Source organism: Molothrus aeneus, chromosome 6, assembly GCF_037042795.1.
Source record: "Molothrus aeneus isolate 106 chromosome 6, BPBGC_Maene_1.0, whole genome shotgun sequence".
Taxonomy (NCBI): Eukaryota; Metazoa; Chordata; class Aves; order Passeriformes; family Icteridae; genus Molothrus; species Molothrus aeneus.
This window is the reverse complement of record NC_089651.1, coordinates 9,851,521-9,868,059: the sequence shown is the minus strand read 5'-3', so window position 1 is coordinate 9,868,059 and position 16,539 is coordinate 9,851,521. Positions and strand designations below refer to the sequence as shown.

The following is a 16,539-nucleotide window of genomic DNA, read 5'->3' as shown; positions in this document are numbered from 1 at the left end:
CCCCGGGGCAGTGGGCAAAGCTCCTGCTCCCACATCCTCTGCCTCCCACAGCCCTGCTGGGGCTGGCCAGAGCAAAGGAAACGCCTCAGCTCCTGCTGGAAATTCCCTCCTGTGCCCATCAACCCAGAGAAATCGGGGCTGCTCCATCCCTGGAAGTGTCCAAGGCCAGGCTGGATGGGGCTTGGAGCACCCTGGGCTGTGGATGGAATAGCAGGGGATGGAATGAGGTGATCCTTAAGGTCCCTTCCCACTCAAAGCATCTGGGGACTCCATGATCTCTCCATGCATTTATTTTGCACCATTTTCTCTCAAATTTAGTTTGTTAAAGTTTTAAATAACTTTAAAAATATTCCAGGAGTTAAAAGAGGAGTGTGAAACATGCAAGAATCATTCCTACACCCATCAAATCATTATTAACCAGCAGCCTATTCCCTCGTCTCTGTGCTTGTTTTGCTTTCCTGGAAGACCATATGATCCCAGAGTCTCTCAGAGAGATGTACTGGGATTACTGGAAGGTTTGCTCTGTCAGAGAGCGAGGGGGGTTCACAACACTCGTTCCTCTGTATCTTTATCCTTTAACCAGCTTTCCCTCCCCTGCCACACAGAGCCCACCCCAGCAACTCGGATCCATTCATCGGGACACCGACTCCCCCCCATTTCTCCCAGTCGCTCCAGCCCGTCCCCGTTCCCCGCTCGGGGCCGTCCCCGTTCCCCGCTCACCTCCGAGCCCTCCGCAGCGCTCCCGGTGCCCCGGCCCGGCCCCGCCGCTCCCCGGGCTCCGCCATCGCCGCTCGCGGCTCCGCGCCTGCGCTCCCGGCACAGCGGCCGCGGTTCCTGCCGGGAGCGGCCCCGGCCGAGGGCCCCGCGGCCTCGCACCGCCAGTCCCCGTCGTAGTCCCGGCCCAGCTCCATGTCCCGGTCCCGGTGCCGGTCCCGGTGCCGGCCGAGCCGCGGGAAGCGCCCGGAGCGCTCGGATCTGCAGTACCGGGTGTGTCCACAAGACGGCAGCACTGAGGGAGCCACGGCCACCGCGCATGCGCAGTGGTTTTAGGCGTGCCCCTAAATCCCAATTTCAGGAGCCACTAAATCCCAATTTCAGTGAATCCCAGATCTCGGATTTCGGGTGTTCCAGCGAGAGCAGGGAGAAAGAGCTCCGCGTACACAGAGCTGTTTCTAGGTCTTTCATTCAGATAATCTTCTCTAACTTTTTCAAGCCCTTTATTGTTTCATTTATAGACCTAAAACATTGTATTTTTATTTTCCAGCCCTACGGATCCATAGTCAGAATTCTTTACAGTCTTGAGAGGAATGGCGGATTTGTCTTTACAAACAAGCTGTGGGTCTGCTGGTAGATAAAACGAGCTCTGGAAGATAAAAGAAACAATGGGAAGGATTCCAGTGATTGATGAATGGGAAAAGATATTTGCTTTTACAAATAAGCCTTAGGTTTGCTGATAAACGAAATTAGACATTGAGAGATGAAAGAAACAATGGGGAAGAAAACCCCCTAGATTCTGTAAGAATTAAAAATTAAAAGGGAGGGTTGTACATTAGAGGGAAATCTTTGGTATCAGGTGTATTGGGGAGTCTGTACCTCTCAAGTAGCTCAGCCAATGGGGAAAGAGAGAAGGGAAATGCAGCCGGGAAATTGGGATAAAAAGGGAGGTTGTGCCCTCCAAAAATTTGAGAGATCCCAGGGGAATGCCCCATGGCCTCTCCCTTTATTCAAATAAAGTAAAAGGACTCCTTTGTCTCCTTTTTGGACATAAACCTCTGGTGTTTGTGGATTAATTTTCTTAACAGTCTGAAATCCAATCTATAACACAGCAGATTTATCTTGAAATAAATAGTGTTTTTTACTATATATAAAAAAGACTCCTTCCATTTTCTAGTGTTTTACACACAAATGATTTTTCAGGCATTTTGGGGCTATAACCTCCTTTTTTGGGGGGTATCCCACCTGTTTCTCCCTCGTGGCCCACTCACCAGCTCCCCCACCACAGACATTGGGGTGCCCCAAATGACACCATCACCCCGCAGACTCACACACTTCTCTTTTTCCTCACCCCCAGAGAAGGCACAAAAAGAGTCCAAGTGCCCTGGCCAGCGGCTCAGTGTTTCCATAAGAAGCACATGGACATACCCCAAAAAAAAGGGGGGGAAATCGAGGGCAGGGCAGCCCCCCAGAGTGTTGGAGTCCCCCCAGCTCCTGTGCCACAGGCTGGCAGCTGCCCCATGGCACAGGAAGTGTCCCCAAGGGTGATGCCTCATCTTCCCCCTCAGGCCCCACCGCATTCTCCCTCCACTCCAGGCAGAGGATTCCTCAATTCCAGGAGATGTCTGATCCCTTCCTTAGGCCTTCCCAGACATGACTGGGCCATGATGGAATCCATGCTCCCAGAGCCACCCGGCAGCTCCAGCCCTTGCACTGCTCCTGCACATCTGCCCCAGCTAGGGAAGCAGAAATAAAACCTAGAAATTTAAAAAGGAAACACAGCCCAAAACCTCATTCACTTGATGGTTAAAAGGTGTCTCTGTTTACACATACCCAGGAAAACCAGTCCCTCTGGAGAAGTCTTGGATTTCCTTTTGCATCAATTGAGTGGCACAGCTGCCAGCTGATGCCATTAAACTCTACATCCCCAAAACCCCTGATCACCCTCAGCTGTGGGGTTTTTGGTGTCCCACTGCTGGCAGGGACCTCTGGCCAGCTGCCCTGCCCAGGACAGAATCCATGGGACTGATGGGAATCTCACCACTGGAAGCCAGGCAGGAATTGGTTAATTCAGAGCACCACATCAGAGTGTTGGGGGAAAACCGTAACATCCCACTGCCTCCATGGCACGGTGGGCAGGTTTTAGGTGAGGTGCCCACACAGGCTGCACATCCTAGTGCAGATGAGAATCCCTGCACAAGGGTTTTCCAGCTACTGCAGGGGCTGGAGACAGCAAGAACATCCCTGTAGGAGCGTCAGGGGGTAGGACAGACGGTCGGGACGGACGGACACGAGAGATCTCTGAAGCCAGGGCGTGGAATTTGGGGTTTATTGCAAAGGGCCTGGGTGCAGGGCCCTGCTGGGAGCTGCCAGCCACAGCTCAGAGCAGGACTGAGAGAAGAGAGGGGTAGGGAGGATGAGAGGGTAAGAGAGAGAGAGAGTAAGAGAGCGAGGTTCCCGTTACAGTACAATAAATCTTCTTCTGTGTTGAATATTCTAATTCTCACTAACCAACCTAGTACAAGATACAAATTTTATAGCATTTATATCCAGCCTATAAGAATCATTACATTACCATACTGTGCTACATTTTAAACCCTAAAAACTCCTCTTTGGGCCCCTTCTGCCAAGCTAGTGGGGTCAGCTCTGACCCTTGGGCCTGCCTGCAAGCAGAGGGTATTGTCTCATCAATAGGGGATTACCTTCAGCTGGCCACACCATTGTTTTCCAGTGGTTCAGTAACTGAGGTATCTCAAAGCTTGCTTTCATTTCAATCTCACTTATAGTTTCTATAGTCTCTAAATCTTTTGCCAGGCAATCATATTAATAAGGCTTTCCTGTTTCATCTTCCCCAACACAATGGCGTTCCTGTTATCTCTTCACCCCCCACTCCTGGCATTATCCTGCCCAAAAAACAGAGGCACCTACAGTCCCTATGCCTCCATCACAGCTGTCACTTCAGCCTCCTCCCAGGCAGAAGTGTCCTGCAAAGAGGAACTTGGGAGCAAAACCAGGGGAAGTGAATCTGTCTGTATGGAAAGAGTCACTGTTTTCACAGCAGAAACTTCCTTTGCTGTTTATTCCCCAAAACTTGCAACACCTGCCCTGTGCTGCTGAATCCAAAGCCAGCCAGGCAGCAGCTGGGCAGAGCTGGATCAGAGCCCTCAGCACCTGTGGCTCAGCATTCCCGAGCAGGAGGTGCTGTCCCCGGCTGGTGACACTGCAGATCCTGGTGGAAGGACGGGAGTGGGGCAGAGGAGGCTGCAGAGAGTCCCTGGCGGGGCAGAGGGAGGGACAGACACCTTCCTGCTCCCACCCCCTCCCTGGTCTTGGTTTCCCCTCTGTCATTTCTCACATGCCTCAGTTCTCACTTCTCCTTTCCCTTTCGTCAATTCCCTCAGCCAGCTCGTTTTCCCAGCTCCGGTCCCTCCGCTCCGGCTGGTGAGTGCCCAGCACCGGTTCGGCCATGGGCTTTGGGCTCGGGGGGGCCTCGCTCACCTGGGCACTGCTGGCGTGGGTGACAGGGGCTGAGCAGCCCCAGGAACTCTCGTCCTCTTTGGGGTTTGGGGTGTGCAGAAAGACCTTGAATCTCTCAAGTCTGGAAGTTCTGCCAGGGGGCGGCTGGGATAACCTCAGGAATCTGGATATGGGCAGAGTCATCAACCTGGGCTACTCACAGTGCAAGACCACAGAAGATGGATCTTACCTCATCCCAGACGAGATCTTCACCATCCCCCGCAAGCAGAGCAACCTGGACATCAACTCTGAGATCATCGAGTCCTGGAAGGATTACCAGAGCATCACCTCTGCCTCCATCAACCTGGAGCTGTCCCTCTTCTCCTCCATCAACGGCAAATTCTCCAGTGACTTCCACCGCACCAAGACCCACCAGGTGAAAGACAAGGCTGTCACCACCCGGGTGCAAGTCAGGAACCTGGTTTACACGGCCAAGATCGACCCCGAGGCGGCCCTGGACAAGGCCTTCAAGAAGCAGCTGCTGACCATCGCGAGCCACCTGGAGAACAACCAGACCCAGATGGCCGATTTCCTGGCCGAGGTGCTGGTGCTCAACTACGGCACCCACACCATCACCTCTGTGGATGCAGGAGCCACCCTGGTGCAGGAGGACCAGATCAAAGCTACCTTCCTGAAGGACAGCTGGGCCACACGGAGCACTGTCACCGCCTCAGCCGGTGTGGCCTTCCACAGCATTGTCAATGTGGGAACCAAGGAATCCCTGGACGTCAGCTCGGGCTTCACCAAGCAGTACCTGGACAACCGCACCAACTCCAGGGTGGAGAGCATCGGTGGGGCCCCCTTTTACCCAGGCATCACCCTGAAGACGTGGCAGGAGAGGATTCAAAACCAGTTGGTGGCCCTGGACCGCTCAGGGCTGCCCCTGTACTACTTCATCAAGCCGAGCGCGCTGCCGGAGCTGCCGGTGCCCACGGTGCGGAGGCTGGCCTGGCGTGTGGAGCTCGCCATCCGCCGCTACTACACTTTCAACACCGCCCCGGGCTGCACCGACCCCTCCTCACCCAACTTCAACTTCCACGCCAACACTGACGACGGCTCCTGCGAGGGCACCATGGCCAACTTCACCTTCGGGGGAGTCTTCCAGGAGTGCGTGGGCCTGGGCGGTCCCGACACCGGCGCGCTGTGCCGGGCGCTGGAGCAGAGGAACCCCCTCACCGGGGCCTTCTCCTGCCCCGCCGCCTACACCCCGGTGCTGCTGGGCGTGCAGGAGCGGGAGGAGGGTCACAGCCACCTGGAGTGCCACAACAAGTGCACCCTGGGCATCTTCTGCCACCGCGAGTGCCAGGATGTCTTCTGGCTCTCCCGGGTGCAGTTCAGCGCCTACTGGTGCGCCGCGAGCGGGCCGGTGCCTCCGAACTCGGGGTACCTCTTTGGGGGGCTGTTCAGCACCCACAGCGCCAACCCCATCACCGGAGCCCCGTCCTGTCCCTCGGGCTTCTTCCCACTGAAGCTCTTTGGCGAGCTCAGAGTGTGCGTGAGCCAGGATTACGAGGCGGGGGCCGAGTACGCGGTGCCCTTCGGGGGCTTCTTCAGCTGCCAGGCCGGGAACCCCCTGGCCGGGCAGCACCGGGGCACGGCTGAGGACGCCCACGCCAAGGGCTGTCCCCCGGGCTTCAGCCAGCACCTGGCACTCATCAGCGACAGCTGCCAGGTGCAGTTCTGCGTCCAGGCCGGGCTCCTCACCGGGGGCTCGCTGCCGCCCGCCCGCCTGCCCCCCTTCACCCGGCGCCCCGCCAACCTGCCGGCCGTGGACACGCTGCTGGTGCGGGACGGGGACAGCACCTGGGTGAGGGACGGCCAGAGCCACGTGTGGCGGCTGGCACGGCCCGAGGAGGCGCAGCACGCGGCCGACATGGTCGGGGGCCGGGGGCTGTCAGGGGGAGAGGTGGCCGGAGTCACCGTGGCCGTGCTGGCCGGGCTGGCCACCGGGCTGGGGACAGCCTGGTATGGCCACCGGCGCTACAGGGCCAGGGGATACCGCGAGCTGGGCACAGGGGACAGCCCGGCCCCCGCCAGCCCCGAGCACAGCACGGTGCTGAGTGTGGGCGAGGGGTACCAGCAGGAGATGGAGGGGACGGTGCCCTGAGTGCCCCCTCCCCCGGTGGCCCAAATCCCCAAACCCACGGGAAAAGGAGGGAGCGGAGGGGCCCCGGGGAGGGCTATCTCCCAAATCCTGCATGCTGCAAGCTGCAACCCCTATCTCCATGTATATCTATCGGGATAGATATACACACGCATGCAGAGAGGCACGGAGCAGTTTTATTTCAGCCAGCAACTCATCGTGCAGTCAACAGAGCATTAAAAAAAAGGAAAAAAAGTCACGTTGTGGAAAGACTTACTCACAGTAAGAGCCATCGGGCTGGCACCGCGGAGGTGGGAGACCCTCCCCCCTCTCGCCCAGAGGGTTTTGCATAGCTCCAGACAGACTTTGTCTGCACTGGGGAAAACCCAGGGCGTGCAGTGGAGGAGAAATCATACGGCTGAGAGCCACCCAAACAGGGGCGTGTGCCTGGGAAAAGAGGGTTTCTCCCTTGAGGTAGAAGATAACAACCCACGCTGAGGGCAGCTGGGCACAGATGGGTGCAAAGGGAAATCAGGGGGACTCGGGGTGCCTGGCCCTGCCCACAGTGCCCCTGGCTCGCCCGGCCACACAGATGACTGACAGAAGACAACGGAGAGGCCAGGCCGTGCAGGGACCGCCAGAGTCCCCTGCCATCCGCTTTATTGACCCCCAGCCCCTCCACGGGGTGGCCGCGGGGGTGACGGACCCTCCAGGCCACGGAGAGGAAAAACAGCAACGACAACAGAACGATGCACAGCAGGATGGGCCCCCCTCCCACCAGCACAGAGGGCCGGGGAACCCCCAGCACCCGGCACAAGTGGCTCTGAGAGGCCCCATGAACCCCGGGTTTGGGATGGAAGGGACCCCACAGACTCTCATTCCTAACCCCTGCCCTGGGCAGGGACACCTTCTTCCACCTGGGCTTTCCAAGGCCCAGTCAGCCCAGGGGGCTGACAGGGACCCCCAGAGCCTTGGAACACACTTCCCCCACCCCCATCACCCACACTCTCCTACCCACACCACCCTCCTGGCCCAGCCCACGCCAACCCCTCACCAAGCACCTTCCCCTGCAGACCTCTCCAAGGCCTCTCCGGGGGCAGGAAGGGGGACACTTCTTACCCCACCTGCACCTGGCCCCATGGGGACCCACAAGTGACAGCCCTCCCGTGGGGCAGAGCCCTGTCGGGGTGGGGGGCCCCACAGCCCCTGTCCCAACCCCAAGCACCACTGTGCCCAGCCCCAGCTCAGCTGCAGCACTACGTTCTCCTAGGCTGCCTCCCCAGATGCCCCCTATATGTACAGATATACGACAAAACCCCAAAACACGAGGTATATAGAAATTCCAACGTGGGGACGCCCCCATACGAACAGTTCAAGGAACCCACTGCGGGGGGGTGGGATGTCACTGTCCCCCCACACACACTTCCTACCACCCACCAGCCCCTCCCTGGCATGCAGAGGGACATGGGGACCCTGCAGGGCACAGCTCAGACACAGCCAAGGGGAGCAGGGGGCAGGGCTGGGGGGAGCTGAGGCAGCCCAGGCCCCCCAACCTCCACAGACACAGGAGACCAGTGGGGAGGTACCGGACAGAACGAACGGACAAACAAACGTCAGAGGGACGAGGCAGAGCAAGGGGGACTCCTGTGGCCCCAGCTCCCACCCCAAGCCAGGTCCCAGCCCCAGGTGGGTGGCAGGGGTGTTGGGTCAGGCTGGGACTGGCACAGATGAGGAAAGAGAGGGGAGCCTGGCACTCCCCACGCCCTCAGCACAGTGACAGCGAGGACAGAACACCATCCAGAGGGGCGGCCAAGCCAGCCTGAAGCCCCACAGCTGTGTATGGGGATGTTCCCGCCCTGCAGGAGTGAAGGGGACGGCCAAAAGGACCTTCTCCCACATTCCCAGCCAGCCTGGGGCACTGCGTGGCTGCCACTGGGAGCAGGGGGCTCCAGGTGTGCCCTGGAAACCCCCAGGAAGGTATCTCCAGCAGCTTTATCCTGGTGGGTGCCAGCACAGGCAACCCTTTCCTTGCCTCCTCGCCACAGTCTCAGTCCTTCTCCTGGGCCAGGCTCTCCTCAGTGATGCCCTGGGCTGCCAGCTCAGCCAGGACATTGTCCAGGTAGTTGATGTCGGGGTAGCCATGGCCAGTGAGGTTGGAGCCGAACTCTGTCTTGTGGTGGATCTCGTTCCAGATCACTGTGTCCGACTCGCCCGTGGTGCTGGAGGTCCCGATGGCGAAGATCAGGCGCCGGTCCCAGGCCACCAGCAGCAACTTCAGTACCTGTGGAGGCCAGGAATGGGGCAGGCAGCAAAGCAGGCACGGCCACGTGGGCAGCCCACAGGCAAGGCCTCCTGGAGCATCCCAGCACAGCCTCCTGCCCCAGCCAGAACAGAGGGACAGGGCTGCCGAGCCTGCAGGGGAAGGTCACAGGGCTCCTGCAGAGCCTGCTGGATGGGCTGTGGGTTAAACCTCCACCCACATTCCCCTGCTTAAGCCATGTTTGCTTTTCCCACCCGGGCACGCCTCACCTTCCTGCCCTTCTCACTGTCTGGCAGGTAGCAGTGCCGGGGGAAGCCACGGGCCGTGAAGCTCTTCCCAGGGTTTGGATGCTCTGGTCCCTGCAATGTGGAGGGGAAAAGAAAACCCTTCTGGAGCTCAAAAGCAATCTCTGGGCACAGGGCAACTCCCCAAGCCTTGGTGGGCACTGATGGCCACCATCCCCCTGCCACCAAGCAGACAGGGACAGCACTTTCATGCAGATACACCCCAGACTTCCCACAACATCCTTATGGACAAGCAGCTTCTGAGCCAAGGCACGAGCTGCAGCGGGACCTGGGGGTGATAGAGCCGTGACAAGGGCCGCCAGACCCCCCCGGTGGCCCCCCCAGACCCACCTGCACCCCCGGGGGGATGTTGTAGATGATGCGGATGGTTTTGCAGTCGGCGTGGCCGGGCAGCGCGTGGGGGATGATGTGATATTCCATCTTCCCGGGAGGCTGCGTCCCTGTCTTCACCCCATAGATGGTTTTGCAGGTGGGACACTGCAGACTCCCATCCTGAGAGTGGGAAAAAGGGGGACATGGTGAAATCAGAATCTCCAGCACTGAGCCACGCCAAGTACTGAGTCCCTGAGCAGCACTGAATGTTGTTTTAATTGGGAAAAACATAATTTCAAAAACTCTCAGGAACCTGGGGTAGGACTGGGAGAATGCACTATCCAACTTCAACCAAACACCTGAGGTCTGCATTTCTCTTCCCCATCAGTTTTCCAGTCCTCATTGCTTTCCCTAGCTCTGAATTGGTGCTTTGTTTTGCTTTGTTTTTTCAAAGAGGAAAATATAAAAAATATTGAAAATCTCCAAACAATGCATTTTCCAGGGAATGTCAAGCACGAGGGGTATTTGCAAAAACTCTCCCGTGGCTGGAGAAGCACTGCCTGGCACCAAATTCCAGGTAGCTCTGCTCAAACATGCAGGGATCAAAGTCCACCCTGGTAAGGAAAACAAGCACAAAAATCTGGGCATAGTGGGGGAAACAGACCCACACAACCCTGAGTTCTGATTTAGCAGTCCCCAAGTGCTTGCAGCTGATAAAAATTAAACTCTGAGTCAGGGTGAGAGCTCAGGAGTCCTCCAGAGCAGCCAGGCTGGAGCTCTGTTCCATGGACAGCTCATGGAGCTCAGCAGAGGTGGCTGAGCTGGGGGTACCCGGGGCCGCAGGCTCTCACCTTGTTGCCGTTGTTGTACATGGCCACCAGGCAGTGGAGATGGAAGACATGGCTGCACTTGACCAGCTTCCCCACGAGGTCAGGCTTGATGGCCGGCTGGGGCCCCTTGTAGCCAGAGGGGGCAGAGAGGCGCTCCATGCAGATGGTGCAGTCCTGTGCCGGAGGGAGGACAGGGATCAGAGGGATGGGCGCTGATGGGCTGCCCTGCTCTCACCCAGGGACCCGCACCCAGCCCTGGGCAGGGCTGTCACCCTGCAGGGGCCGTGCATGCAGCACACAGCCCCTCTCTGGGGACAGGGCAGAGCCATACAGGGTGGCATTGCGTGTGTCCCCAGCCCCTCATCCCAGGAGAAAGCCCCTGGCACAGCCCTGCTGCTCGCACCTCATCTGGCGGATGCCGCACCTTCTGCAGGTATTTCTTCAGCACCTCCTCTGGGGTTTTACCTGCGGGAGAGCGAGGGTCAAAGGATGGGAGAAACCCACTGCCAGGGGCAGCAGAAGGGATGGGGGGCACAGGGGAACCAGGAAGGGCAGGAGGGACATCTCTCTTACCCTTCTTGGCCTGTTTCTTGGTGGTCTTGCGGCAGGAGTGGGAGATGCCGGGGATGGACTGGATCTCACTCTTGCTGACGGGCGGGGGGTGCAGCACCAGCTTGGGGGGCCGGGTCAGGCACACGGGCAGCCCGGCCGCGCTCATGAGGATCCCCGTGATCCCTGTGCAAGGAGGGAACAAATGGCACTGAGGAAAACACCCTGAAACCCAGAGGCTCCCCAAAACCTGCCCCACTGGGGCTGTTTGTCCTCCCACCCTGGGGGAAGCAGCACCCGCTGCGGCCCCATCCTCACCTGCCAGTGCTGGGTTGACGGGGCTGGAGCCAGTGAGGTTCTTCACAGGGACGGTGGGGACCCTGAGGGGAGCCAGCACAGACCACGTCAGGACAGGCAGGAGGCACCCACGTCCCCACAGGGCCCAGGGGCCACACAACAGTTGCCTGAGCAACTGCACAGGCCGTGGCTGGAAAAAGAGAATCCCCCCGACGGGGCAACATGCCCCTCCCTGCCCCACCACTGCCTTTTCTCTGGCGCTTTAGAAACCCTGACTGCATCTCCATTCATGGCCCCTTTTTGTCACAGCTCCCCGGGCCAGTCTGTTGTTTCTTTTCCTCTTTTCTTCTACAGCCACGTCACTGCCACAGCTCTTTCCCCCCTCCCCCTGGGGCTCTCTTCCATGGGAAAGTTTCCCAGCAGGTCAGGAGCAGAGGGAAGGGGGAGAATGGAGAGGGAGAGGAAAGGGGCCAGGCTGTGACAGAAGGCTGATGGCAGAGCCAGACAAAGGGGAGAAACAGGCCCATTAAATGTCCACCCCATCACAAAAAAATGTCTTTGGAGGGTGGGGGTCTGGAGGGACCCCTTCTCATGGGGCCTGAATGGCTTTTCTTTGGGCCTTTCGCAGTCCCCCACCCAAACCCTGACTCCAAGAGAAAGAGCAGCCTCAGCCTCTTCATTGAGATGCAGGAGCCACCCCATCCCTGCTCCGGTCCCCAGGCACCTGTGGGGAAGGCGAGGGGCCCAGTAGAACCCACTACCCTCCACGGGAGGCTGGGCACCACCGAGGGTCTCCCACCACACTCAGGGCTGACAGACGCCTGCAGTGAGGGCTGCAGCCTTCCCTGGGGAGGGGGAAAAGTCTGTGCCGTCCCTTTCTCCAGCCTGGCACACCGCGGGACTCACCCGGAGGCGATGAGCACTCGGGACTGGGCGATGGCCAGGCGCTGCAGGTGGCTGCGGTTCAGGGTGCCGAGGCTGGCCCGGGAGCCTTTGCCGCTGCCCACGCCGCCGGGGGGGCTGCCGGAGGCGCCGGCCGAGCTCAGGGCGGGCGTGCTGGCCGCCTGCCGCCGGCCCCCCTGCGCCGCCAGCGGCTTCAGCGAGCCGCGCACCGCGGCCACGCCGTCCGGCGCCTTCGGCCCCGCCGCGGGCACCGGGGGCTTGGGGGTGGCCGGCGGCTTTGCGGGGGCGGCTTTGCGGGGCTGCAGCGTGGAGGTGCCGGGGCCGGCAGCGGCGGCGGCGGCTTTGACGCTCATGACCAGCAGGCACTGGGGACACGTGCAGGCGGGCACCGGCGGGGCCGCCGCCGCCCCGGGGCTGGCCGGCCACGACTGCGACTTGGGCAGGGTGCCCGACACCAGCGGGTAGACCATGTCGAGGCGGCGGCGGACGCGGCGCTTGCGCTGGGTCTGCCGGTTGATCTGGCCCATGGTGGCGAAGTCGATGACGTAGCAGAAGCCGATGGCGCTCAGGTCCACCCAGGGGTGCTGCTTCTCGTAGGCGCGCTGGATGGTGATGCCCACGTCCATGTCGTAGGGAGTCCACGTGCCGCTGTCATTCTCCCACTCCCAGACCACTCCCTTGCCCGGCGCCGAGGACGGGTCGTAGTAGCTGCGCCGGACGGGCCGGATGGTGCCTGAGGGAGGGCGACAGATGCCGTCAGACCCTGGCGCCAGCACCCACCCGTGGGCAGGCAGCGAAACCACCCCGACCTGCCCTGCCGGTGCCATTCCACGCGGGGACAGCGCGGCTTTCCGGCTCTGCTGCTGTCCCTGCCCTGCCAGGGGACCGGTGTGCCTCAGTTTCCCCAGAGGGCAGGGAGCTCCTACACCCCACAGCCTGGGGTGCACTACCAGTGCAACTGGGCTGAAGGGAAGGGCAGATTTCACTCCCACTGGCCCACAGGCCAAGCATGGAGCCACTCAGCCCTGATGGGGAAACAACCACAAGCTTGGCTGCTCCAGCCTGCTCCCAGGGACCTCCCGCGGGAGCCTGATGAAACCAGGCATTAGGGCACCCAAGTCCTGCAGTGCCTGTCTCCCTCACAGCTCTGGGCTGGAACAGGTGAATAAAAGATTTGAGCTCAGAGCAGCTCTGAGCCCCAAGCAGTGACACACACAGATCCTCACACACGTAAGGGACCGGGGCTCATGCCAGCCCCACCATCTGCAGCTGCCAAACCGGCCCCGATGAAAACCCCAACTGTGGCAACTGACTTTCCTCACAGGGAAAATCCCTGTGAGGCCAAGCTAAGGAGTTTGAGCGGGGCCCTATGCCCAACTCCCGCTGCCCCATCAGCAAACATTAGGAGTGGGATGAGAGCACAAAGCACCAAGGCTTTGTGCCTTGCATCCTTATTTTGGCTAGTCGTGTCCTTTTCCACCACTCCCAATCAACTAGGATGCATTCGAAGCATGGACAAAAATTTTAGGAACTCCTACAATGAGGAGAAAGGCTTCCTCTTTGGGATGTCTCACAGCGGGGCAGGACTGGGTGTGCATGGTACTGGGGTCCCATCCTGAGCACGTCATTAATGCCCAGAAGTGTCTGGTAACAGGTGGGACAAGCACCACTGCCTCCAGGTCCCTCTGCGGATGCCCATGGCTCAGCCCAGCGTGAGGAACAAGAAAGCACTCAAAGAGAAGCAATAACAAGTCTGCTGCTTCGGCTTTTCACCACGTGTCCTGCAAAGCCTCCAAGAATTTCAGTCCTTTCTCACCCCCACCTCTCCGCAGAGAACAGCCGCCACCGCAGGTCCCGCAGGGACACGAGTGGGATAAGAAGGAAAAGGTGTTTATCAGCACCCTGCCAAAGGGGCACGGGGTGCAGCTACACCCCAGACAAGCCGAGCCACCCGCCCTGTCCTGCCAAGGGGCACTCGGGGCAGAAAAGCCGAGGGGAGCGGGGCAGTGATTTATCCTAATCTGGCGGCGGCATGCGGCATCTGGCGGTCCCCAGGCAGCAGTGTGGGAATGCTGTGTGTTCCCCCAGCCCCTCGCCGCCAGCCGGCCTCCCATTCAACAGGGGAAGAAAGGGAACAATAGCTATTCAGGGCCTGCCAGGGTCGCGACCCCCCCAAATCAGAGCTGTTTAATGACCCAAAATACCAACATCCCCAGCAACCCAGGGAGAGACAGAACAATCTCCCTTTCAGTCCTCCACCCTGGGCAACAATAGCCCTCAGAAGCTGGCCCCCAGCCACCCTGCTCGCAGAGGTCCCTTGTCCCCACACCCACGGGCAGGGGAGGGTCGCCGCCAGCCCCCAGGGCTGCTGGGGAAAGAGGGACAAAGGAGGGTGTCTGGCGCTCTGCTGCACCCCAGGGACAAAGCACACTGGCCATCACGGGGGTGTTGGGGATCACAACCCCCCATTCTAACGCCCTGCCATGGGTGCTTGTGCCCCACATCCCAGACAACCCCAGGAGGTGGGGGACAGACAGCCCCATCACGCTGGGACCCACCCACCTGCCCATGCCCTCCCCGAGCATCCCTGCACCTGCTTGTGTCCCTGCCCTGGGGCTGCCATCCCCCCGGGATGCAGGATCTGTCACCCAAGTGCCATTCAGCTCTAGGTCGATGGCGGCACAGAGAGCGGGGCACGGCCCTGGAAGGGTGTACAGAAGATGAGCTCTCCTGAAGGGAGAAGGATGGGGTGGGTGCAACAGGGCCCTGCAGCAGCGAGGAGGGCGGGCAGCACGACCCCGGGGGGGGACCAGGGATGCGCGGGCAGGATGGACAGCGAGGGCAGGGCGAGGACCTGGGGACCAGGTGGGAGGACACGGGCGAGCTGGCATCGCGGCGGGATCGGGCACGGCGGGGCCCGGCAGCGCCGCTCGGTGCAGCCCCGCACGGCCCCGGAGCGGGGGACACCGGGACGCCCCTCCCGCCCGCCCGCCCGGCCGTGCCGCCGCGCGGGGCCGCTGCGGGCGGGAGCGCCGAGCACGGCCGGGCCGCGGGGCCGACTCACCGGTGTCCTGGCGGAACTGGTGCATGGACTGCAGGTCGATGATGTAGGGCGCCAGGCGGCTGTCGGCCTGGCCCAGCACCACGCTGCCGCCCGCCCGCGGCCCGGCGCGGGCCACCGCCTCGATGTGGTGGCTGACGGCCGGGCTGTAGGGCCGCCAGCGCCCGTGCTCGTTCAGCCATTCCCACACCACCACGGCCGAGGCCAGCAGCATGGCTCCGGCGCCCCGGCCGCGGCCCCGGCTGGCTGCGCCGCTGCCGCCCGCCCCGGCGGCTCTCGCATGCTCGGCGCGGCGCAGGGCTCTGCCCGCCCCCGCCCGGGGCCGGAGCCGCGCACGGCCGGGCCGCCCCTCGCTCGCCCCTGCGCGCACCCGCGGCGCCGCTCCCGGCCCGCTCCGCCCGGCCCCGCCCGCACCGAGCGCCCCGGGCCGGGGGCGGCACCGCGCCACGTCAGCGCGCCCCGCCCCGGTGGCACCGAGCGACCGCGGGGGGCGAGGGACCCATCGCGCCCCTGTCCCGGTACCCCCATCCTGCACCCCGACACCTCCCACTGTCCCCGTATCCCTGTCCTGCATCCCGGGTCCGGACTGTCCCCGTATCCCTGTCCTGCATACCGGTCCCCACTGTCCCTGTAGCCCCTGTACGCCCACCCTGCAGCCCGAAGACACCTCTCCTGTACTCCTAACCAGGTGTGCAGCCCAGGGAGCCCCTGGTGTGCACACATCCTTGTGGGGACCCCCCAGTCGCTGCCTGCCAGCACTGACTCAGGGTGCTGGTGGGTCACAGGGAAACTGCTCCACGTGCTGTGTCATAGAAATGTGGTCCAAGAGCTTCTTCAGGAAGTGGCCCCCTGAGCTGCTCTTGCCCGTGACCCATGACACATAACAATTGTTTCAAAGCCCAAAATTGCCTCATGTCTGGGGTCATGTGGGCTGTAACCCCAGCTCCTGCACCCCAGCTCTCCCAGCTGCCTGGCTGCCCCTACTGTGACGTGCACAACCCTGTGCAACCCTCAGACTCAGGAGCAGCCAGTGCTGGCCCTTCCCAGCAGGCCAGAAAAACATTCCTGAGCTTGTTCTTCCACGGAGCCCCATAAGCAGCTTCCCAGGACAGCCCTGAATGGCAGGATATTGGTGACAGACTGGTCTCACCTCCTTTTGTGCTCCTGTGCTCAGACACACCTAACACTGACTTCCTTGTATATGAAACACCTGGACTTTCCTGATTCGGGAGAAATGTACAAATTGCCCCTGTGTCCCAGGTTTGGCGGCACAGGAAATCCCCCAGTCCATGGTCCACCTCAGCCTGCAGGCAGCTCATCCCCAGGCAGGTGGTGGAGCTCCTCTCCGGACAAACCTGTTTCCCAGGCACTGCCCATGCTGCTGAGTGCCTGCCAGAGGCGTTTGTGGTGAGAAACCATTAGACAAGATCCAAAAGAGAGGAAAAAACGAAGGGAAGGAAAAGGGGGAACAGGTGGGGACTGACTGCAGTGATGCCAGCTGGCGGGCGCTGTGGTGAGAGAGGATGAGGTGAACCACAAAGTTCTCCTTTTTCCAGCTCACACTTGGATATACACATGGGGCTACGCTCGAGGCACCTTTTCCTGCAGGGAGGGAGGTCTCCTGGCCCTTCCCAGGAAAGCAGCACAGCCACAGAGAGCCACTCCTCTGGGTTTTCACCTGTTCCTTTGAGGCAGACAAGTGCAGCCAA

At 60.8% G+C, this 16,539-nt stretch overlaps 2 protein-coding genes across 2 annotated transcripts; one reads left to right on the top strand and one right to left on the bottom strand.

The window, feature by feature from the left end:
* The first annotated feature begins 4,115 nt into the window (after positions 1-4,115).
* On the top strand, positions 4,116-6,572 carry MPEG1 (macrophage expressed 1). The gene has a single exon (XM_066552355.1). It carries the CDS (start codon positions 4,181-4,183, stop codon positions 6,335-6,337), a length of 2,157 nt encoding a protein of 718 aa, XP_066408452.1. The 5' UTR covers positions 4,116-4,180; the 3' UTR covers positions 6,338-6,572.
* On the bottom strand, positions 6,489-15,106 carry DTX4 (deltex E3 ubiquitin ligase 4). The gene is made up of 9 exons (XM_066552356.1): positions 14,834-15,106; positions 11,773-12,502; positions 10,888-10,949; positions 10,594-10,755; positions 10,424-10,485; positions 10,042-10,194; positions 9,209-9,370; positions 8,843-8,932; positions 6,489-8,594 (listed from the first exon to the last, which is right to left on the bottom strand). The coding sequence occupies exons 1-9, from the start codon at positions 15,042-15,044 to the stop codon at positions 8,361-8,363; spliced, it is 1,866 nt and encodes a 621-aa protein (XP_066408453.1). The 5' UTR covers positions 15,045-15,106; the 3' UTR covers positions 6,489-8,360.
* Between the last annotated feature and the right edge of the window lie 1,433 nt (positions 15,107-16,539).